The sequence below is a fragment of the Rissa tridactyla genome, chromosome Z, assembly GCF_028500815.1.
Source record: "Rissa tridactyla isolate bRisTri1 chromosome Z, bRisTri1.patW.cur.20221130, whole genome shotgun sequence".
Taxonomy (NCBI): Eukaryota; Metazoa; Chordata; class Aves; order Charadriiformes; family Laridae; genus Rissa; species Rissa tridactyla.
The window spans coordinates 63,764,374-63,788,876 of NC_071497.1; the positions used below are offsets into that span (position 1 = coordinate 63,764,374).

Consider the following 24,503-nt stretch of genomic DNA (forward strand, 5'->3'; position numbering starts at 1 on the left):
GTTGGTGGGAGGGGGCAGCTATGCGGCGCGGCGCGGCACGATGGGAACCGTAGTTCCCTGGTGCGCAGTCGGAGGAGGCGGGCGCAGCCCGGAGCAGTGCGGAGGAAGGGAAGCGCATGCGCCTACCGGGGCCGTGCCTGAGGGGAGGGAGGGGGCCAGCGGGCTCTTTCCTGACGGTGGCCGCTTTCCTCCGCCTTCTCCAAGATGGCCGCCGTCGGTGTAAACAAGGTTGGGGCTGGTGCTGGGCCGGAGGGTAGTCGGGGGTCTGGTGGCAGCAGTAGCGGTCGCAGCCCGGCTGGCGCCGCAGTGAAGGTGAGACGGGTTGCTTAGCCCTTCGCGCCGTCCCCCTCGGCCGCCTCCTTGCGGCAGGGCAGGTTGTGGTGGCTGGGGTTGCACCGTCGCTGCCCCAGCTGGGGGAAAGGGTAGTGCCGGAGTGAGGGGTCTCCGGGGCGGGAGGCGTCCCCTGAGACGGTGGGGCTCGGCTCGGGCCGGGCTGGGAGGCCGCGTCGGAGGCCCTTTTCCCGCCTCGTCCGCGCTGCCGTGGGGCGCCTCGGGGCGGGCGGCCGGGCGAGAGGCCTCTCTATGAGGGGAAGGATGGCGGCCTCAAAGCGGGAGCTGTTTCGATAGAGCGGTAAGGCCCGGGCTCCCTGAAGGCGGTCAGCTGACGCTCTTATGTTAGGGATTGTAGGGTGATTGGGGTTGGTTTTTTGTTTTTTTTACTAAATGATGATCGATTTTGCTTTTTATTAGCGGTTTAAGATGTTCCAGTCCCCTGCTGCTTCTTCCTGCTACCTCGATGCTGCGTTTGTAGCTTCATAAATGGCTAATTTGGTGTGACTGACCTTTTTATGTGGATCAGCTATGAATGGAGACTTTCTCCACCGGCTGATAGTCTGCTTTGGCAGGGTCATGCCCTCTGTTTCCTTTTCCTGTGAGGACGTTTCTGCTTCCTTACTTGTGCTGCTTGGCCAGTGGGCTTTTCTTGTGGCAGTGCGTTAAATGAAGCGGGCAAGAACTAGCAGTGATCAGGTGGGATGCTGAAGAGTTAAAATGTTCTGTTCATGTCTATTTATTTTTTAAATATCATTTGTATGATCGTTATTTGTGCATACAAAGCAAAATTAATGTCTCAGCCTATCTTCTGTGGTTGCAGGAACTTCTGTAAAATGAACCGTGTCATATGGTTTACGGTATGAAGTGTTGCTTCTTTTATCAGCTCAAAAACAAATACGGTCTCTTTTTAAATTGTAGGTTCTTGAGTGTGGAGTCTGTGAAGATGTATTTTCTTTGCAAGGTGACAAAGTTCCCCGGCTGCTTTTGTGTGGCCATACTGTCTGCCATGACTGTCTTACCCGGCTTCCCCTTCATGGCAGAGCAGTTCGTTGTCCTTTTGATCGACAAGTTACTGAACTAGGTAAGAAAACATAAGTCTAAAGTTCTTAAAACCCATCAGCCAAGGATATCTAGAAAATAACACTAGATACAGGTTCTTAATGCTCCACTTACTTGGATAATATTTCCAAGTAATTAATGTGCATTGTTCCTTTTCATTCAGAGAAGCTCAGAGCACTGTTAAGCACTAGTAAAATAGGTATCTTAGAAAAAGAAAGTAAAGATTTTATCTTTTTGAACCTGGCTTTGCAAGCTTTGTACCTTAACACCTATATTTGTAAAGGGACTACTCTATTTTTAATTCAGGTTGAAACGTTCCTGAATGGGTATTAGTTTCCTGTTGTCCTAAACACTAAATAAACCATGCAATTGGATAGGTAATTTCTTTGACAAACAGAGTTTTCTGGGTTCGTGATGAAGTGATACAGAGGGAAGTATAAGTGATAACAAACCTGTTTTTTAAAATGTAAAGTAATTCTATATATGCAATAACTGATAGTGTCAGGCTATCAACAGGAATTTCCCTACTGTAGGAGTGTCTGCAGACAGTATTTGAAAGGATAAGGTACAACTTTTATTCAACAATGGAAGTCTACTTTAGGCAAAAGATGACACGTGCTTATAATTCCTTCAGAATAGGAGTTGCTTATTCAACATAGGGTTATGGAGAAGACAAGTTACCAGAAGAATTTGTACTGAGAAGAACTTTTTAATAGACCTGCCTCCAGCAGTTTTGAACAGCACATGAGGGAAAAAAAAGCTGTTGGAAGGAGGAAAATCCTCAGAGCAGGAGACCTCTAATCTAGTAATCCATACTATTTAAATATCAGATTTGTTCGAATAAGAATTTACTTTGCACTAAGGGAATCTGTTAGACTGTAGACCAAACTGAGACAAATATTAGAGCACTCTTTCTGTCATGGAAATAGGAGTCAGGAAAAGCAACCTCAGTCTCGTAGAAGAGGTGTTTGTTTTCTGGGGGAGGGAGGTGCTAAGTATGAGCATCGTGAATCGCTGCCAATCTAGAAGATGTGGTTAAAAGAGTCACATTTTTTCTTACTTTTTATCTATGACTGTACAGCTGCACAAGATTTCTTAAAGTATGCTTTTAAGGGGGAGAATGTTAGAGCACAAGACTCAGTCCTGCTGTTGTGAAACATTTCTGTCCAAGACCACTGCTTGTAACTTGTAAAGTAAAAGTAGCATTTTTTTTATTATGATAGGGAACTTGTCACTTCTTAGTTTTTATTGTGCATTTTTTCCCAGGCATCTGAATGTATCCTAACATAATTTTTGTGGGTTTCAGTTTTAACAAAAACAAAGCTTTATAAGAACATTTAAAGTTTGGTTTTTTTTCTTTGTCTTGCATAATACTGAGGAGCTTCTGGTGAAACACAGTGAAATATTATTAAGCTTGTAAGGTTCCTACAGATAGGAAGAGGGAAGAAAAGCTTCGGCTTTTATATCTAGGATAGTAGACTTGCATCCTACTGTCTAGTACTAGAAAGAAGGATGATATGCTGTAACCAGCAGTTGCTCAAAAAACTGATAAGCAGAAAATTTTAGCAAAACAGCTTGAAAGTAAAAATACTTCTGCAAATAAAAATGTTCTGCCTGGTGATTTGGGGCAAAATAGGGCTATAGCCACTTTTACTCTTGCCAGATCCGTAAGAACTGCTTAAGAAATATTACTGCTTTCAGCATGTAAAAATAGGGTGTTTTGTGGAGTGGAGCTCGTCATGGTCACTCTTTGAGGTGTCTGTGCATTTGTTATCTTGCTTTAATCAACTACTAGTTACTGCCGTTGGTTAAATCTTCTATGCCTGTAGTTTTGTTTCCTTCTGAGAGCTCAGAAGTGGAGCTGGGAGGGGAGGCATGGCAGCTCTGGGTCAAGGGAACTTTCCATCCTTCCCTTCCCTCTATTTGAGGGCATGTGAGAAAGCAAGCTCTGTTTTCACCTGTTTCTACAATTGCCATTCTGCCATTTAATGAAGTAGTCTCAGGAAGCTGTTTAGTATCCTAAATCTCAGTTATAGGATCATTGCCAAGAGAAAGTTCTGTTGAAAGAAAAGCTGTATAATTAGGACGTAAAGCTACCTGTGTTGAACTAAGTTCCTTAATCACTAACTGTGGATTTTACAGATGCTTTTAGTTGGTCATTTAACCTGTACAGTTCAGCAGATAGACGTGCTTGTTTTCCTTTGCTCTTATTACTAAATCACTTAATCCTGTATTCGTTCAAGTTTTCCTGAGGTATCTTGGGAACTTTTTGAAAGAAATACTCGGGGATCTATATATGTATAGATGTAGCTGTATTTTCTCCCTTCTGAAGTGGTCACTTGGTTTAAATTTACTCACCTATCTCTTCTACATATATAAAACTCTAGGGGAAGGCAGGGTTAGTAGTACTTTGTCAATCAAGATTTCTGGACAGATGGAGTCTGCGAGTGAAAATTGACAACACATCGTTTACATACTTAGCAAAATATTCTACTAGTTCATTAAATCTTGCTATGAGAGAAAATATTTAGTAATGAACTGGTAGAACCCATACCATATTGCCGAAAACGTATTGCTTTGCAGAGTAGACTAAGCATAGATTTTTGGGGTTTTCTTGAAAGGTCTTTAATGAAGTTGACTGTGATTAGTCTTCTAGTGGAGATTTCTAAATGAGTGTGTACATGTTGAAGGTATGTGAGCTGTCTAATGTTTTATCTTCAACTGGATTAACATTCTTTAACCAGAAAGATGTAATGGAAAAGCTTTATCAACTATCAAAATTCTGAAGCCATATATTCTGGAGATTATGTTGACTCAGGCAATATATTTATGGAAAAGTCTATAAGATCTTCGTTGTAGAAGAGGAGAGTCTTCTTAAAGCCTTTTCCCTAAAGTATCTTGATTCGGGAGAAGAGGTGAATCATTTCTCGCAAACTGCTTTCTCTCTTTTTCCTGTGTTGGATTAGTGTGTTGTTTCTTTTTTAAAAAAATACACGGACCAGGGAACTGTTGGAAGGGATGTGCATATACAACAGCTTTGGAGGCTCTGGCTTTTGACTGTAATTGAGCAGCTCTGCTAAGGAAGCTTTAAACAGTTTATGGCTCAGGTGAACTCTACCTACCATCATCACATTACAGGACTTAAACTATTTTCTATCATTAGAACTCAGTTGAACTGATGTATGCAGGTGTTGTCATCCTTCATACAATCCATTCCATTGGTATTGCTAACATTTATATTTTATTTAGCTAGTGTTTGAGTGCTAAGGTACATTCAAAACGTTGTGCAAGAAAACATGGCTATAACATAACATTCTCTTAGCTTTGTTCAGACGTTTAGACAAAAGTTGCTCCTTTATTCTTTGCATTATTTATAATCCTTTTGCAGACAAGCTTCATGCTTTTGAAAATTACATTTGTATTGTTGGCTAGAGTTGGGCTTAATATCCTCACTCTGTCACTGTCTCATTCCTGGCTGACATGCTTCCTGCTATTCGTGTCTTATTCTTCTTTTGAGAAGAGACAGTCAGATTGTGTAGTGGTTTTGTAATGGGCACAAGGGTGAGATCACTAGACTCTGTTACATTTTTGACCAAAGCAGGATTTGAGTTAAAGTCCAAGAGATTAAATAGATATATTTACATACCTCATCCTTTAGTGGTTTTAAATATTAAAATAAACACTTGATCAGATGTTTTGGAAATGTGTATGTTGAGTACGTAGTAATTTTATAGTGGGTTTAGTGTAAAAAGCAGCAAAGTGGCCTTTTCTCAAATATGTAAACTTTATGGTAGATACCAGTGAAATGAGACATGACTTTCTGTATGATAATGCATATTTTATTGGGTGCTTACTGGTTATAAATTCTGGTTTAGTACATTAATAGTTGATGTGTAAGCTTTGCATGTTTTTCCATCTGTGTCCAAGATCGACAGTGTATTGACAAGGTATAACATGTATTAGCAAGTCTCAGGATATATAACAAAAAGTTAAAGAAGGAATGTAAAAGCAGCGTAACTTCATTTCTCCTGACAGCTTTAAGTTATGAACTAGAAAATAAACACAGAATAGCTACAGATGTAATCTTTTCTGTTGGTTCTGTTTCAGTAAATTAGTTCTGCTTTGACTTTTCTGGCTTGGCTTTCTCTTCATGCTAGACATGGAGCAGAACTAACATGATAAAAATCAGATACGAGATGTAAACTGAGGAGAGTACTACTTTCTTGTTTTGTTTTTTTTTTTTTTTTTTAAATAAACATATTAAAACCTGTGAAAGAAAATACTTTTCTAAGAAAGTCTGTAGTGATTGAACAGCTTCTTCCTTTCTCAGCCTTATCCAATGTTTGCTTAAAGGCTAAATCAATGTTTGCTTAAAGGCTAATTTGCTATAATCTATTCCATAAGTAGGTTTATCCTTTTGGTGTGGGTGCATCCATATATACTCTGCTATTAATGGCTATCTGGATTAGTGGCTAATCTGGAGATAAAAGGTCCACATTAGTATCAGTAGTCATTATATTGGTATGTCGTTAATGTATTTTATATACTATAGTAACTGAAGGTTGTGCGGTCAGTTTGCTATGGGACAGTGCTGTTCTAAGCGCTAATAAATAACTAGCCACTTTTCTGTGCTTTGCTTTGTGGGAGTTACGTCTAGAAATCTGTCTAGATACAGTGTGAGCAAGTCCAGACTCTGTTTACAAACTGGTTTGACATAATTTAGATTCTAAAAGTGGATATCACTCTCTCTATTTCTTCAACTTGTAATAAGAGATGACTCTTCCATGGTCTATGTTATGAAAAATACTGTGATCCTGCTAGGAGTGCTAGGGCTAAAAAATAACTTAGCTCTGAAGTCAGAATATATCAAAGCAGATGACTCTGCTTGTGCTAACTGTAATTGTGGAGGACCAGAATGTAACTTCTGTAAACTGCTGCAAGATCTGTGGCAAACAAAAGTTAAAATACTGTTTTTTCTTTTTTTTTCTTTTTTTTCTTTTTTTGTGTTCGCAATTTATTTTATGGAGTGCGGTCGGTAATGCTGTCTGTACCAGATAAGGCTTCCACTGTGAAACTGATAACTACAGAGACTACTGACATGCCTTTGCTTTATACCTAACTTCAAAGTTACTAACCAGTACCTTGATAGGCCCATTCCCAGAAACAGTGCATTTGCTAAAATGAATGTTTTTTTACTGGCAAGCATTTTTTTTTTTTTTGAAACGGGTAGCCGGTGTTGTTTTGTACCAGTTGAAGATGTTGGAGGGGAGAACAGCTTATATGTACTCCCATTTATAGCTGTAGGAAAACAATATTAATCCATTTATCTGTTTTATGAACTCTGCCTTTTATCTGTGAGGCACATAACTTTTATTTTGAGTTTGGCCACTGAGAATATTATGATGGCTTAAACTGTGGGCAAAAGTGCCTAGGAAAGAAAATTTCCTGTAGCAAAACTGGAAGCTACACGAAACAGTAAGGTATATAGTGTGGATATATTGGTTCCTGTTCACATCCCTCTTCAGAGGTGCCATAGCATTGTTGCCCTCACTTTGGCATGCATCTCATGAAACTACTTGTTCTGTTTCCCATCGTGGGAAAACAGTTGGCATGTGAGCGTTCCAGTCTTCCACATAATTTTCCCTAGCTGTGTAATGCAGCTCTGTTCTTTGAAACAGTACTGAAGGAAAACCGTTGTCAGGTAGTAAAACCACTTGCATGTATAGCAGACAAGTTTTGAGGTCATAAGACTGAAAGCCAGTCTTATTTTTCTTGTTTCACAGCTCTTGAAGTAAAAGAGAATGTTGTGGTTTAACCTCAGTGGGCAGCTCAGCCCCACGCAGCTGCTCACTCACTCCCTTGCAGTGGAACAGGGGAGAGAATTGGAAGAGCAAAAGTGAGTTGGAATGACAAAAGTGAGTTGAGATAAAGATGGTTTAATGGGGAAAACAAAAGCTGTGCACACAAGCAAAGCAAAATAAGGAATTTGTTCACTACTTCTCACTGACAGGCAGGCGTTTAGCTGTTTTGAGAAAAACAGGGCTCCATCCCCCATAGTTGTTACTTGGGAAGACAAATGCTGTAACTCTGAATGCCCCCCCTCTTCCTCCTCCTTCACCCCAGCTTTTATTGTGGAGCATGATATTATACGCTATGGGATATCCCTTTGGTTGGTTAGGTCAGCTGTCCCAGCTGCGTCTCCTCCCAACTTCTCCTGCACCCCTAGCCCACTTGCTGGCAAGGCAGCATGAGAAACAGAAAAAGGACTCAATGCTGTGTGAGCAGTGCTCAGCAGTAGCTAAAATGCAGGTGTATTATCGTTACTGTTTTGGTCACAAGCCCAAAACATAGCCCCATGCCAGATACTATGAGGAAAATGAACTCAATCCCAGGCAAAATCAGTACAGAGAATTAATTCTTAACAAGCTGAAGATAGGAGAACTTGCAGTTGTGTTGTTGGGTTTTTTTTTTGGTTTTGTTTTGCTTTTGTGTATACTTATAAGCAATATTGTAACATATCTAGATCTTAAAAGCATTGCCTTTTATGGAGTGAATGTATTCGAACACTGTTTGTGTAATTCTACACAAGAACCTTTATAGCAGTCTGTGTTCTCTGTGTGCTGCAAATACAGACTCCTGTGGGAGCTGAAGATCCATATTCTTAGAGCCATGAAAATGCTGATTATTCTCTGGCCATGTACCAAGCTGAGGCAGAGGTAAACATTTGAGATGGGTACTTTGTTTTGTTGGTTCTCACAACTGCTTGCTACTCATAGTAGTTGGTGTCTGTCTGTTCATTTGGAACAGCACATTCTCTCTAATGGTTAATAAAAATGTATGGAGTGTCTGATAAATCTCAGTATTGGAGAAGGAAGACTTAATGTCTGTATAGGATCAGTGGAATGACATCTGAATTCCAGAAGGACGCAGAGGGCGTATGCCTACCAGACTGCCACAGGGCAGCATAATTTAGGAGATATGCAGTGACACTCAGGAGAATAAGACAAATTAAGTAGCCTAGGCTTTCTCTTTGGGAAAATGCATGGGATACAATTTCTGTGAGTTCATATCAGATACAAACTTCAGTCAGACATCAGATATGTGGACTGAAAATATCAAAGAGTTCTTAGGTATCATCTGGAACCACCCTCAGGCTCCAGTTGCTGTTCTCCTAGTCCTTGCATCTGGAACTTTTTTCTGGATCTGGCATTGTTTTCTAAAATTGTGTTTTCCAAATCATGCTTGAAGCAAAGCATAAATCAAATAAAGCAGTTACTTGAATTTAATGAAGAACTGGAGTATGTGTGGTTTTCTACAGTGAATAGCAGAAGTTCACTAAAAGCTTGGCACATGTTCTTAGACAGGTATATTTGCATGAAGTACAAAATAAATATTTTAATTACAAAAGCAGCATCCCTATGGAGTTTTGTCCAGATAGTGGGGTCCCACAATCTAAAAACTAACTGTGGCTACCTTTTCTTTTTCTTTTCTTACAAATACAGTTCAAAAGTTCAGTCATAAAATCAATGGGTCAATTTCAGGTCCTACAGATTCTGTTCAAATACAAGGTGGCAATTCTTCCTTAGCTACGTAAATGTACATCTGTCACTACCCTGGGCACTACTGATAACATTGTGCCTTCTATTATTCTACTCAAAGCTAGCAACCCTCCCCTATTTCTATTCCCTGTACAGTAGCTTCTGTACACTTACCTCTTTGTCAGATGTTTACATAAGGGCAATGTTATGTGACATGATGTTATGTGACTCTCATAGAATACCAGGTTGGAAGGAACCTCAAGGATTATCTGGTCCAACATTTCTTGGCAAAAACACAGTCTAGACAAGGTGGCTCAGCACCCTGTCCAGCCAAATCTTAAAAATGTCCAATGTTGAGGAATCCACCACTTCCCTGGGGAGATTATTCCAATGGCTGATTGTTCTCATTGTGGAAAATTCTCCTCCTGTGTCCAATCAGAATCTCCCCAGGAGTAACTTGTATCCATTACCCCCATCTTTTCCACGTGACTCCTTGTAAAAAGGGAGTTGCCATCTTTGTAGCTATCCTTCAAATACTGGAACATGGTGATAAGGCCTCCCCTAAGCCTTCTTTTCTTAAGGCTGAACAAAGCCAGTTCTCTCAGCCTTTCCTCATATGGCAGGCTTCACAGTCCTTTGATCATCTTTGTGGCCCTTCTCTGGGCCCTCGCCAGCCTATCCACATCTTTTTTGCATAGCGGGGACCAAAACTGAACGCAGTGTTTGAGGTGCTGCCTGACAAGCACCAAGTAGAGTGGAATAATGACTTCTTTACCTCTTCTCGTGATGCCCTTGTTGATGCAACCCAGCGTCCTGTTGGCTTTCTTTGCTGCAGTAGCACGCTGTTCACTCATATGGAGCTTGTTGTCCACCAGGACCCCCAGGTCCCCTTCCACAGAGCTATTCCTCAGGCAGGTAGATCCCAGTCTGTGCTTCACTCCTGGATTATGTTTTTCCAGGTGAAATTCCTTACACTTGCCTTTGTTGAACTTCATAACGTTCTTGTTCACCCACTCTTCCAGCCTATCTAGGTCTTCCTGCAGGGTGGCTCTCCCTTCTGAAGTGTTACTTCCCCACTCAGTTTGGTATCATCAGCAAATTTATCAGGGTACGCTTGATCCCATCATTCAGATCACATGAAGATGTTAAGCAGTGTTTAACATCAGTCCCTGTGGACCCCAGTTGTGACAGGTTGCCAGTTTGAAAAGGAGCTATTTACCAGGCCCTGACCCTGGCTGCAGCCTGTCAGTCAGTTCCCCACCCGCTGCACAGACCACTTGTCTAGACCATAACACATCAGTATCTCTAGGAGGAGACTGTGGGGAACTGTGTTGAAAGCCTCAGAGAAGTCCAGATAGACAATATCCACCACTTGCCCCTCATCATCTGAGCAGTTTACTCTGTTGTAGAAGGCAATCAGGTTTGTCAAGCATAATTTTCCCTTGGTTACTCCATGCTGGCTTTTCCCAATCACGTGCTTCATTTGACTTGTAGCCCCCAGGAGGATTCGTTCCATAACTTTCCCAGGAACTGAAGTGACACTGACAAGCCTTTAACTTCCTGCATCCACCTTTAAGCCCTTCTTGTAGAGGGGGTGACATTAGCCTTATTCCAGCCTTCTGTGATGTTCCCCACTCTCCACGACTTCTCAAAGATTATGGAGAGTGACCTTGCAACAACATCAGCCATCTCTCTTAACACCCTCAAGTGGATAGCGTCAGGACCCATGGATTTGTAGGCTTAAGCTCCTGTAATGGTTCACATACCAGCTTTTCCTTCACTGATGGTGGGTCTGTGTGTGCGTCAACCTGGATTGCCATTCCGAAGGCCTGGGGCCCAACAGTGCTGGTAAAGAAAGTCTTAAGAACCTCTCAACAGCATTGTTGGTGACTAATTCACCTCTCCTGTTTAACAGTGGGCCAGTGTTTCTTTCTGTTTCTGCTTGTTGTTTACATACCTGAAGAACCCTTTCTTGTACTTTTTCACATCTCTGGCCAATTTCAATTTGAGCTGAGCTTTTGCGTTTCTAACTGCATTCCCTGGCAATGCCCTTGTATTTCTCAACAGGTGTTTCTCTGCATTTCTGTCTCTGGCACAGAGAGGCAAAAGGAGGAACAGAGATAACGGTGGTCCATTGCTTGATGTAGTCAGTCACCTCACAAATAAGTAGACAAAGCAGAGACATTTAATCCTGGGTTAATCCTGATTATACGTACAAACTGGGGGATGAGAGGATGGGAGGTGGACTTCATGATCCTTATGGATCCCCTCCAACTTGATATATTCTATGATTCTAATTCTTTTACTTGGGAAGAGAATAAGAGAACAGAATGGGCCAACCAGCTGGAGGGTGGCTTTGCAGCAAAGGACCTGGGGCTCCTGGTTTAACTGGTGCGCTGTTACAGCAAAGGAGGCTAACGATATCCTGGGCTACATTAGGAGGAATGTTGCCAGCAAGTTTAGGGTGGTAATCCTTCCCCTGTCTTCAGCACTGGTGAGACCACACCTGGAGTCCTGTATCTGGTTTTGGTCTTCCCAGTACAAGAGAGATGTGGAGTTACTAAAGGCCAGTAAGATAACGAAGGAACTGTAGCATCTGTCATATGAGGAAAGGCTGAGAGATATTTTACAAATATCTGAAGGGAAGGCATAAAGAAGATGGAGCCAGGCTTTTTTCAGTGTTTCTAGTGACAGAACTGTGTACTAACTGAAACATAGGAAGTTCTGTCTGCACATAAGGCAATGATTTTGACTGTGAGGATAACCAGGTTATGGTACAGGTTGTCCAGAGAGGTGGTGGAATCCCCCTCCTTGGAGATCTTCAAAAGGTGCCTGAGCATGGTCCTGGGCAACCAGCTCAAGGTGACCCTCGTTGAGCAGGACTGGGCAAGGTGATGTCCAGAGGTCCCTTCCAATGTCAAGCATTCTGTGATTCTGTAATGACTAAAAGTTAATGATCCAGCGCTCAAAGATGGTGCTGAGAAAATGTCTTTGAATCTATGAGAATGATGCTGAAAAAAGTCAAGGGATGATACTTTTCTGGAGAAGCAATCACTAGGTGTGTGCTACATGGCCTATGCAGGTAGCATGTTGCAGCAGTCATTGGGATGCAGTTCAGTTTTTGCTTCTCATTGCATTGCTTCTTTTAACCTCTACAAAATGAGGATGATACAGAGTATCATACAGAGGAGTAGAGGTGGACTTCTGCTTTGCTCTAGGGAGTATGAGATACCTTCTTTTTTGCTATATTAAAGTGTTGTACCTGGATCTTTCTTTCTGAATATTGTTTTAACTGTTATTCAGGTTTTTACTGGACTGAGATCTGCAATAGGTGTTGCATCTTGTAATTCAGGGAATATGAGGTTTGTCAGTGTGAGTTCTTCACGGCTTCTATTAGTACAGTAGAAATTTTCACAGTACATAGTTATGCAAAATATTAATTTTTATGATATGCTTTAGAGTTTGTGTGTTCTTGTAGTCTTTAGTTGTTAGCTATTGCAGATTATTTTACAAGTACTTTTTGTAAATTTTTTGTAATCTTGACATCTTTTCAGTAGGGAAAAATCTGCATAAATATTAAATAGTTCCATGATGGAAGGAAGGAAGAGGATGGGAAAGTAGTGTGTGCTCTACATAGAAAAAACAGTAGTTGTATTTCACTGTAGTTAATGTACTCTTAATACTTGTCAGAATCTCAATTGTAGTTTGTGGAACTTCTCATGATGGTATTTGCTTGAGGTTTTTCTTCCTCTCCATCCCTTCATTTAACTCTTCCTCAAAAATAGGAGATTCTGGTGTCTGGGGCTTGAAAAAGAATTTTGCTTTGTTGGAACTCTTGGAACGGTTGCAGAATGGACCTGCTGGGCAGTGTGGGACGGCAGAAGAAGCCATTGGTCTGTCTGGAGAGGTACTGAGCTTTAAAAAAAAAAAAAAAAAACAAACAAAAAAAAACCCCAAAAAACCCCAAAATGTTTGTTACATTTGCTTAAAGGTATCTCTAGGTAGAAAGAAAAAAAAAGTTATTTTTTTTGCCAAATGTACTTTCACTGTTGTTTTCTTTCAGTATCTAGTATTAGCTTCAATTAATTGCTTCATAATTAAATACGAATCTGTACTGACTAAAGCAGAAAATAAAAAGGTTTTGCCAAGCATGCATACTCTTTTACCCTTTTTTAGGCTTTTAAGATTTTTAGAAAAGGTTATTCATTTGGATATTTCAGGTATAGTGATTTAAGGACAGTTTTCTAAAACTTCTCAGAAACTCTTCCTAAAGACTTCAACTCTTCTTCCCTAGTAGTTGCCTTTTATGGTAATTCGATATCACTATATCATATGATAGTACGTCATTATCAAAACTAGTTGCTTTAATCATTTCAATATTAACAACTGGTTTGCAAAAAGTATCATGCAGTGCCATTCTAGGAAAAAATAATTGTCCTAAGCGCCTATTTTTCCATTGGTGTTTTGTCTGTCTGTAATTTTGTAATTCTTTGTTCTGTAATGACTGCTTTGGAAGAAATGACTGGAGCCTGAATTATTGTAGCCTCCAAACCTTTACAACTTCCACTGAAATTTGGATTTATAAAATCACTGTACATCTCCAGAGTAATTTTTTGCAGCTGACTGTAAAGGAAACTGACTTTTATTTTTTTTAAATTTATTTGGAACATAAAATCAAGGTTTCAAACTAGTTCAAATATTTATTAGTGTGTAACTTTTAAGGAAAGACTGTTTTCAGGCTTATATTGGTGGCAGGTCTTCTGATTTTCCTAGTTATTGTGATTAAACATTAACAACTTCAGTTTTGTGTTGTTGTTGTTAGAGTATCATTCGATGCGACGAAGATGAAGCCCACATTGCATCTGTATATTGCACTGTTTGTGCCACTCACCTGTGCGCAGACTGTTCCCAGCTTACTCATTCGACAAAGACACTAGCGAAACACAGGCGTGTACCTCTTGCTGATAAGCCTCATGAGAAGACCATGTGCTCCCAACACCAAGTACATGCTATTGAGTTTGTTTGTTTAGAAGAGGGCTGTCAGGCGAGTCCTCTTATGTGTTGTGTCTGCAAAGAATACGGGAAGCATCAAGGTCATAAGGTACTGCTAATAATCCATTTCTAGTCATGCCGTGGGGTGGATTGCATAATTATTTATCCAATGAAAGTACAAAAGATTATGAAGAAAGGAGGGTAGATTCTTGGTATGTCTTGATATGAAGTAACTTCATACTGTTCTTTTGTTTTCCCTTCATTTCAGGTAACTGCCATGGTAAAATTACAAGAAAACCAACATTATTTCTAAGATCACATTAAGTTATTTATATATTAAGATTGACAGTGCCTTTATCTGATACTTTTCTGAACTTCTCACAGCATTGAGCCACTAGTTCTGAAAGTTGTTTTCATTGTGCAAACACTAGGTTCACCCAATCTAGTGCAGTCCAACCACCCTTCTTTTTTTATAAATGATTATGATAAATGGGCAAATTTGTATATTTACTTGTGTGATTGCTAGATGCCTATCTTAGTCTCAGCATAATCTGTAACTCCTGATAGCATTTTAAATTGCAAGATGGTTTTAAATTCTTATTTGCCATTCCTATATATATATGTATGTGTATATATACACACATACACACACGTATGTATTAAATATGTAGTAAAATAGAAAACATTATTAAGGAAGATATTTATGAATGATCTTTGATATTTTGCTTTTAATTAATAGCATTCTGTCTTGGAACCAGAAGCAAACCAGATTCGTGCATCCATTTTAGACATGGCCCACTGTATAAGAACTTTCACAGAAGAAATCTCGGATTATTCCAGAAAATTAGTTGGAATTGTTCAGCATATAGAAGGAGGAGAACAAATAGTTGAAGATGGAGTTGGAATGGCCCATACTGAACATGTATGCTTTTTTTTCTTCCCCCTACGTGCACAGAATATTTGCTTTTTGTAATAACCAAGATAAGGAATTTCTTTGAAAATTATATATGGCTTTAGAAGACAAGACCTTAAGGTCTTAAAAGACTTTCTCTCTACCAAGTTTGTTTTGAGGCTTAAGCCAGCAGATAGAGGGGAACTTGTAGTCCTTTACAATGTTTTTAGGCTACATGAAAATACGGAGGCAGTGTGGAAAGCTATATAACTGTTAGTACAGTATTGACGTACTGTGACAGATTGCATCTGTTCTCAGTGCTGTGATACTGTTGAGGCATTTTTCCCTGGTTATTTTTAGTAAGGTGTGTATACAGACAAATAACCTATTTGTTTATTGGAGTAACCTCTTGGAGGTTCTTGATCTTAGGGCTGATTAGACTTTCTGTATAACTGGGACTTGAACTGTGATATAGCCAAGCAGATGTGAACATAAGTTAGAAACGGGAATAAAATGAAGAATGTACTTCTGGAATCAACTGGTGTCCTTAATGCTCTGGATCTCCCGACTGCAATGCTGTAGGTACCAGGGACTGCAGAGAACGCTCGCTCATGTGTCCGAGCCTATTTTTCTGATCTTCATGAAACCCTTTGTCGTCAGGAGGAAATGGCTCTTAGTGTTGTTGATGCTCACGTGAGAGAGAAGTTGATTTGGCTTAGGCAACAGCAAGAAGACATGACCATCCTCTTGTCACAGGTTTCAACAGCTTGCCTTCATTGTGAAAAGACTTTACAACAGGTAGGTTGACAAGTGAGCTGTAACATATGGCAAGATAGGTGGAACTGCAAATTAACTTTAGGCTACAGATGAAAAAGTTAAATGATACTCTGCATTTTTATTCCCTTTACAATGTTAAAACAACAAAGATTGCAGTGTCATTACAAGGTGGTGTTAGACAAGGATAATCAGTACAAAAGCATCAAGTCCTCTAGTTGCTGGAAACCCTGTGGCATGATTCTTTTGTCTGGAGAAATTTCTGGTTATTTGTGAGGTTAGTGGGAAGGAGAGATGAACCTGAAACAAAAAGCCTACAAGATTTATGGGAAGGATTTTACAGTTGCGATTACCAGTATAGGTGTTTGAAGATAGCTGTCATGCAAGGATAGTAGAAAAAATCTTTTAAGACTAAATAACTTTTGGTAGCAGTTGTAATAATATTAAATGTGTGAAGAAAGCATCTGCGTGAGAGTATCTGGGTGGTCTATTATTCACTTAATTTAGTGATAGCATATCTAGCGAACAGTGAACTGAGTGTGAGAAATTATTTCATTAATGTGTTATTTGTACTTTTTTAAAAAAAAATTTGGTTAGAGCTAGTGTCTGATTGCTTACTCAGATGTACTTTGCTGTGCAAAAGTTCCCATCATTAATTGGTGCATATTAATCTTTTTGTGTTGAGTGTCGCTGTATGCTGCAAAGCAGCTGCTCTATTCCAGCTGCTGGAATGATATATGAATGATATAAATATTTTTTTTATATTACATTACTGTCTCTTACAATTTGTATTCTTATTCATACAGGGCTAAGAGAGGTCAAAGAAAAAGTTTTTTAAAACTGCATAACAATTCAGTATCTATTAGTATTAAGGAAGAATGACAAGGTCTTCACATTTGTATTGCAATAAATAAATCTATTCTGTAAATGTGAATTTCTTTAACTAGAGTATTTCTATTTAAAAAGCTTTATTTCCAGCCATCGTATTTGCATCGTATTTGGTTATTTTAAGTAAGTTACTAAAGGAAAGGTATGCTTTTGTTTTCTTTGTCTGTTTAGGATGACTGCAGAGTAGTGTTGGCCAAACAGGAAATTACAAGGTTGCTAGAGACATTACAGAAACAGCAGCAACAGTTTACAGAACTTGCAGATCACGTACAGCTGGATGCTAGCATACCTGTCACTTTTACAAAGGTATTCTTAATCTCATCAAAGTACAACTATGCACTTTATGAAGTCCCAAATGTAATTTAAAAGACAGCAGCAACGTTATATGTTCATTATGATGCTGTAGTTGTTGCAGCAAATTTAGGCAGTTCAGTATCAGTTAGAGCCACAGTGTCTTACCATATGATGAGTGCCATCTAGTATTTGAGCAACAAAACCACTGTACTGTTAGAATAAGTGTGAGAAACATTCATTTGACATTGACTACATCAGTAGCTTTTTTTGAAAGTTAGCTGCTTTCTTTTAAATATGTAAGGTCATATTTGTGAATTCTAGAAACACCTTTCTTTGGTAACATCCCTTATTTGTTGTACATTCAACTCAGACCAGGAATCTACCCTTTGTTTTTTCCACGTATTTTTGGCTTTTTCATGAAGACAGCATAACTTCTGCAGAATGTTTGTTATTTTATTTCCTGAAAATTGCACACCTATTTTAAAATGCAATAATGCTATTATAACTTTCAGTTTATAGTATTAAAAATAATGTATTTCTTTCAATTTGTGAAATGATAATTTGTCTTACAGTTGCTTTGTATTCACTGATAATTTAGACACAGTTTATTTTCTAAGTAGTTTTTTTTTTAATTGCTGTAATATCATTTCAATACCACTTATTCTTTGAAAAGGATGACATTATTTGGAGTTTGATAATGGTGATTGTCCTGGGTTGAGTGACACAGGACACTTCTAATGCTGGGGAAAACTGCACTTTTGGAAGACTCTAGTGTCTGAATTTATGAAAATATTTACTTTATATCAGCTAGGCTATGTGGTATTCAAAGTCTCGGTGTTTTTGAGCTTTGCCAGGTGCAGGGATGATGAGGAGCAAGGCCTGGGCACTTGATCCAGGCTGGCCAACAGGATTATTTCATACCATGAATGTCCCATTCAATATAAATTAGAAAGTTTTGCTGCGTAGTTTCTCTCTCCCTTCATGGTGGCAGTCCAGAGAACTCTTGCCCGGTGCCAGACCCCTGAGCCCTTCCCTTCCTCCCGAAGCCACAGCGCTCGCAGTGTCCCACATTTGCTGTCCACTGCTGGGAGTGCACAGCTTCTACTGATAGAATTGGCCGAGTATAATCCTTGTATATCTTATATTAGTATCGGGATTAATGCTAGTTCTTTGTTATTGTTGTTAATTATTTAGTCTTATCCTATTAAATCTATTTATATTTCAACCCTTGTGTTTTCTTGCTTTCCCCAGTTCCCCTTTCTGGGTGAGGAGGGGTCATCGGGTGATAGAATGTCTAAATGACAATAAATTGTTATGGGTTTTCTCGAACCCTGACAGTGGTACTTTTCATGTAGGAGAGTAAATAAGTTTGAAACTCTAAAGAACAAGAAGTACTTTGATTTATGTTTTTTTTTGGTTCTGAATGGGTGAAAGAGGAATAGAATCTATTGTTGCTGAGATGAAACTGAGGGTTTAACTGTTGCTGTTGAAGCTTTTACTATAAGGAAATGGATGCTTCTGTGGGGGTTCTGTCGCAGTCCTTGTTGATGTCTGAATAATTTGTTTTGTAAATTCAGTATATTTGAATTTCCATGTAATAACTGCTTTGTCAGATCAATAAATGCAACATTTTCATTTCTGCCCCTCCCTTCCCTATTCAGCAGAGACCAGAGCTGTTAGGATCAGAGAGACCTCTTCTGCAAATCCTCATTTCCATAAGTGAAGTAACATTCACATTTCATAGATGATGAATTGCATTCTGTGTATTCAGAGTTGATTGATGGTGCCATCTCACAGGGCTGAGTCAGAGAGGCATTTCAGATGGTCTGGTTTTGCCTTTAGGAGCTGTTAGTCTCAGAAAATTTTGATTGAGAATTTCTGAGCAATTGGAAAGAGAATGGTTGCAGCCAACCAAGCTGCAATAGATCTGAAATAGGTCTCAGCTTGGAGGACCCAGAAGTCTTCCAGTATCTCTCTACACCTCAGCTTTCTTTAGAAAGAGATGGGGCTTCTGTTGTTTTTCTCCTGTCACAAATTGGTATTTTTATGAAATATCCTGAAGCTTAGAGTCTGAATTTCAAAGATGCCAAAGCAAATGCCATTTTTAACAAAACCAGCAGCAGCTATGAAAAAGTAAGGTGAAAGCAATTAGTTCAGTCTCTCACTTTTTGTTTCCTCACTTCTGACAAAGTTTAAAGCTCTTTTTCTACCCAATGTTTTTTTTAGAATACTGTTGTGCTGATGGCCACTGTTTTGACTTGTAGTGAGGCTTGTTGTATCTGAAAGGCCTGTGCTTGGCAACAGATTTCAGACAGAAATAAAATCTTCAGATCAAAAATTAAACTGTTATAATTTCACTGAAAAGGTCTTTCTCGGGAGCTCTCCTGCACTGAGGGCTGCATCCATTATAAAATTAAAAAAGCATTTCAAACAGTACCAGATCAGAGGAACATTCCATATCCAGTGAGGGTTGTGGAGATTCAAGGAGGGGAGGGAGAAGTCCTTTTTGCTATTGAAAGTGAGTAGGTTTTATCCACATTTTTTATTTCACTGATGAGATGGAAAACTCCTCCTGCCATTCAGGGAAAATCCACATTAAAAGCTCCGAAGGGAGGATTTGGAGAATTCCAGAACAAGATGCTGAAAGTCTTTCAAGAAATATGTTAGTATATAATATTTTTTTCCCAAATGTTGTTACTATATTGTTTCCAATGAATCCTTCTTTACCTATGTATTTACGAGGGCTTTGACCAAATAAGATAGAGATGTCTTCATGTAGTGAGCTTGCTGGCAAGGAAATGGCTCCTCACCCAGGAATGTGATTCTTATTGGAAGAGAGAGATTGCTGGTTTGTCCTGGTCAAATGAGAGTAGTGGCTGTGGAGTAGCAATTGGTCATCCTCAATATTTGTGTGTACATACTTGGGAAAGGGAAAATGAGTAAGGAACCAGTACCTAAGATAGTAAAGAGCACTTATCTGTCAACGTTGAAGCAAGTATGGGAAACTGCTAACCCTTATCTACACCAAGAGTATTCAAGTAATCTATGAGAGGGAAAGCACTTAACACTATCTTTAAGTAAATCTATGTACAGCTTTTGTGATGTCAACAAATTTCTTAAGAAAGACAAAGGATGAGGACAAAAACCAAGAGATCACAATTGTTGTGTGGGTTTTTCTTCTGCACTTTACTGAGAATTAAGAAAACACCAAGTTTTACGTGAACAGAAGACACAGGTTATCTGTTCTTAAGTGTGCTGTCAAGTTATGCACCTGCCAGGAATGTAGACATGAAGGGCCAGATTTTTTTTTTAAATAACACTTTTGATTAAAGGTGATAATATAGTTGATGCAGAAAGATATTTTTTTATTATTATTATTCATCTGTCAATTTCTATCTGTGATCATCAATAGTCGGTTATTTCTGACTTGTATTACAGGTGCTATACATTGTTTCTGAGTGGGAACTTTTCTTGCAAGGTTCTTCCTGAAGTGACAGAACTACTCACGCAAAAATTGGAAATCTGGTGTCCATCACAGATTGCATTTTGATTCCTTCTGAGAGAGTACAAATATACTGAGAACAACCTGTTTTCACTCTAAATCTTGCTGAAAGCAAACTGCAACAGGATGACTAAATTTGACAGAATTGTTCATCTCCTCCACTTCCCTGATGCTTTAGGTTGCAGAGGCCTGCGCTGCCTCTGCCCTCCAGCTGTGGGAGCTGTAGAGGTGACTGGTGCTTCTGGTGGAGCCCTGAGAGGATGGCCAGGTTGTCTCACTGTCAGCAAGCTCTGGCCATAGACAGGGTGCTGCCTCCAGCAAGAAATCTATGAAATCGGCAGCTCTATCCTGAGCCACCTCTTCTCCTTCCTCCTTCTTTTCAGGCACAGAGAAGAAGTGTTGAGATTCATCCCCAGAAATTTTAGACAAAATCAGAACTGAGGCTTGAGTGTGAAAAGGGTGCTGGAGGCATGGCATTTTTTCGCCTCTTCAGTGCCTTTTGCATGCTTCTTTGTGTTCTTTCTCTTAGCTTGTACCTTTCTTGCTGATATTCTTGTCAAGAATCTGCCCACAGGTTTTCCCTCTCCAGGAAGTAACCCTTTTTGATAACATGCTGTGTTGCAGTGTTGTCACTGAATTTGGCAACTTCATCTCTGAATCCAAAATTCCAGAACTTAAAAGGAAATTTATTAAAAAACAAATAAGTCTCAATGTTTTGTTTTCCAAATCTCAAATATTCAGTTGGATTCATATGTGAATAATACATCAAGATGTTGGCTCAGTAAGTCCGTGAGCTGCAAGGTGCTAGACATAAGGAGGGTATTTAGAGGAGTTATCATTAGGTGCTTTTCCTGTTCCTTACTTTCACATGTATCCATCTTTACCTAGTTTCAGACAACATGCTAGATTAGATGGACCTTTGATCTGACTCTTACACTTACAATTGTGATGTTGCTGACTTTTGTATTGTGGTACTTGTATAAATTTTTTAATTTTTTTTTTTTTTTTTTAGAAAGCAGTTTCTCAAGGTGTTTTTGCTCTCTTTGAAGGTTGCAATAGCATAAGGTCATTGAATTAATCTATATTGATTATTCTGGCAGTACGCTGTGACAGAGGGGAGAATGGAGTTGCATGTCATGATGATGTATACCCAGCTATATAATGGACCCCATATGTGTGTATATCTGTTTGTCTACCTACCTATCTATATATATCTCATGTCACATCATTTAGATGTTTATACATCAGGTCACACTGGTCCATGTTGGTCTTGTACCAGGAGAGGTTGTAGCATTTTTCCACTAAATAAATAGCATTTCTAATGCAAGAAGAAATAAAAAGCTGTGTGGGGTAGACACAGGTTTTTGTCTATTACTTGCCCAGCACAGTGCTGTCTGGATTTTGCAAGAAAACAAGTGTATTGCCACATAGTTCTGATGATTGAAACTCTGGTATTTCATCAAGGTAGCAATTCTAAGTACTTCAAATTATGTTTCAAGGATACATGGTAATCTTAGCCTATGTTGTTTGTTTTACAATTTACGATTTGCTGCTTTATATTAGTGATACCACTTGATTGCATTGTTAGCATCAGCTCATTCAAGCTCATGGTAGCTTGGTCTAAACTACAAGTAGGAAGGTGATTCTTTTTCCTTGCCTCCAAGGAAGACTTGGGGTTTCTTTTGTTTGTTTGTTTTTCTTCACTATTTCAGATTACTGCTTAATGCTAATAATGTTGCTGTTGTAATGTGGCAAAAGATTAGAAGTGGTTTGAGGTGAAGAGGGGTAGCTATGGAGCCTCCAGCAAGGAAATAGTTCTGTAGTTGGGAGCATTAATAAAGTGATAAAACGTAGTGGAAAAGCAACAAAACCAATAGAGACTTCTCTGGTCAGAGAATTGCTATGAGCAACTCCTCATGCGGTTTGAGCCGAAAATGATGAAAGAATTTGAAATTTTATCAAGTACAGACGTACTAGCATGAGATCGGCTGTTTTTCTAAAAGACCTGTGGTAGCTCAGGCAGAAGTTACAGGTTCACTACAGAGATTATTGGATATTTTGGTTTATATTACTGCAGGAAGTGATTGATGATTGTGCCCAGTATTTTTGGAGTCCATCCATTTAATCACTTTACAAATGGTAACAAGATAAGTATCTTAAATATTAGGGTTTTCTAATTCTAATTTCCTAAACTTGCTCTTGTTTTGTGTGTGCTGTTTCTTCCAGGACAACAGGGTACATATTGGACCAAAAATGGAAATTCGTGTTGTCACTCTAGGATTGGATGGAGCTGGCAAAACAACTATTTTGTTTAAGTTAAAGCAAGATGAATTCATGCAGCCAATTCCAACAATAGGTTAGTAGCAATAATTTATATTTAATTTTTTTCTGAATGTTTGATTTATCTGTAGAATCTGGTCATTTTATATTCATACAGAGCAACATGATACAACTTTAATATTTTTGTTCTAGGTTTTAATGTTGAAACAGTAGAATACAAGAATTTGAAGTTTACTATTTGGGATGTTGGAGGGAAGCACAAATTGAGGCCCTTGTGGAAGCATTATTATCTCAATACACAAGGTGAGACTAGTACAACTTTTAATCTGTATTTTGTCTTCTAGCCTGTATTTCAGAGCCAAAAAGATTATTAATAGAAATAATTTATAACTGTAAAAATTGTTCATCTAATGCGAAGTCCAGCTGCTAGATTCATGAGCTAAGAAATTTTAATCCAGTTGGTCATAGTGTCTGCTGCACGATAAAGGTGCATTCTCCATAAATCCGTCAGACAGTTCATGGAGCCAAACAAAATTAGAATCTCGGTTAAACTGGTTCTAGCTGACAACAGACAAGGTGCAGTGTTCCAAAGTTTACATAGTGAGGAGTAGTACTTGCCAGGTATGAAATTTAAATACCACTTGAAATGAAAATACTCAGCCTCTAGGAGCCCTAGTTGGCAACTTAAAACGCTCCACAAAGTTCTGTAACTTCTGACTTGGTATTGCAGCGTAATATCTGGTCATAGACTAGATTACTGATTCTGAAAACACTGACATAAATGGTGCCAACTTAGGAATTGATGCTGTCCCCCTGTAAATCCTCCACAGCTGTTTTTTAATTTAGAAAAGGGTTCCTCTTCATTAATTAACTCCAAATTATCTGAAATACTTAGGAATGACAAACATCAGTTTACGTGCTCTGCTTTGTGCATTATTTCAGTCTTCATTGCAAACTTTAACATTTTAAATTGTTTGTCTTTTCAAACTCTTAAAAATCGTATTTCGGGATTTCTGTTGTCCTCTTAAAACTTACCATGTAAACACCAATAGCATGGAATCATGTCTGCCTTGAAGAATTGTATGTTGGAGAGAAGGCCTAAGCGGTTAACGTGGTGTATACGTGCAGTAAGTTTTTAGTTTTGGTGTTGGAGGCTTTTTCATTGCAAAACCCATGAGTTTAAATTCTGTCCTCTAGCTATACCTCCCTGACTCTCCAGTCTTCCTGCTATCTTGGTTACTCTCTGTGGTGGATAGCAATATCTATCACTGCTGTTTCAGGTCCATCACAATCTTCTCTGGATTGTGTAGTCTGTAGCTGGAGGAAGCTGTGCCGATTTGGCTGAATCTGGAGATTTTACAGCCAGTTCAGGGTAACTGGAACAGTCGTGTGGGAGTTGATTGAGTATAAATGGATCAAGAAATGGTTTAAACTGAGATATTCAGTCCACACATAGTAAATCTGGGTTTAGACCTAAGTAGTTCAAATATCACAGCCTTTATATTAGACTAGGCAAAAAACTTCAGAGTTTTTTTCCGTGTTTTAGGATGAATTGTAGATTTTTGTCAAAGGTATGGAGATATGTAAGGCGTTTCTCACTCCTCCTGGATTTGAAACTGAAGTTGTGCACTGCTGAGAAACTTCCCATAGACTGCTGGAAAAAAAGAATTGTGTCAGTTGAAAGCTAATTTTACAGAGTTTATATTTGAATAGGTGTATAACGTTTCTCTCTCTTTCATAGCGGTGGTGTTTGTTGTGGATAGCAGTCACAGAGACAGGGTTAGTGAAGCACACAGTGAACTTGCAAAATTATTAACAGAGAAGGAGTTGCGGGATGCCTTGCTCTTGATCTTTGCTAATAAACAGGTATGTGTGATTTTTTTCACTCTGTTACTCTTTTCCTTAGTTTTTCTATCAAATTCCAACTTTCTGAACCCTCTGCTATGGGTAG

General features: G+C 39.1%; 1 protein-coding gene across 7 annotated transcripts in view; it reads left to right on the forward strand.

Annotated features, from left to right (window-relative positions):
• The first annotated feature begins 110 nt into the window (after positions 1–110).
• Positions 111–24,503, forward strand: part of TRIM23 (tripartite motif containing 23) — a 31,583-nt gene continuing 7,190 nt past the window's right edge. Inside the window, exons 1-10 of one of the 7 annotated variants that reach the window (XR_008463701.1) lie at positions 111–312; positions 1,252–1,414; positions 12,716–12,837; positions 13,753–14,031; positions 14,662–14,844; positions 15,397–15,612; positions 16,648–16,782; positions 22,499–22,628; positions 22,745–22,855; positions 23,605–24,418. Coding sequence is in view for 6 of the 7 variants with exons in the window: in XM_054184792.1 (XP_054040767.1) it covers positions 205–312; positions 1,252–1,414; positions 12,716–12,837; positions 13,753–14,031; positions 14,662–14,844; positions 15,397–15,612; positions 16,648–16,782; positions 22,499–22,628; positions 22,745–22,855; positions 24,294–24,418 (1,572 nt within the window). In the remaining variant the exon portion in view is untranslated. Of the gene's footprint in view, positions 313–1,251; positions 1,415–12,715; positions 12,838–13,752; positions 14,032–14,661; positions 14,845–15,396; positions 15,613–16,647; positions 16,783–22,498; positions 22,629–22,744; positions 22,856–23,604; positions 24,419–24,503 lie in introns of those variants that run through there. The other 6 variants (XM_054184793.1, XM_054184792.1, XM_054184796.1 and 3 more) reach the window with 6 other exon arrangements.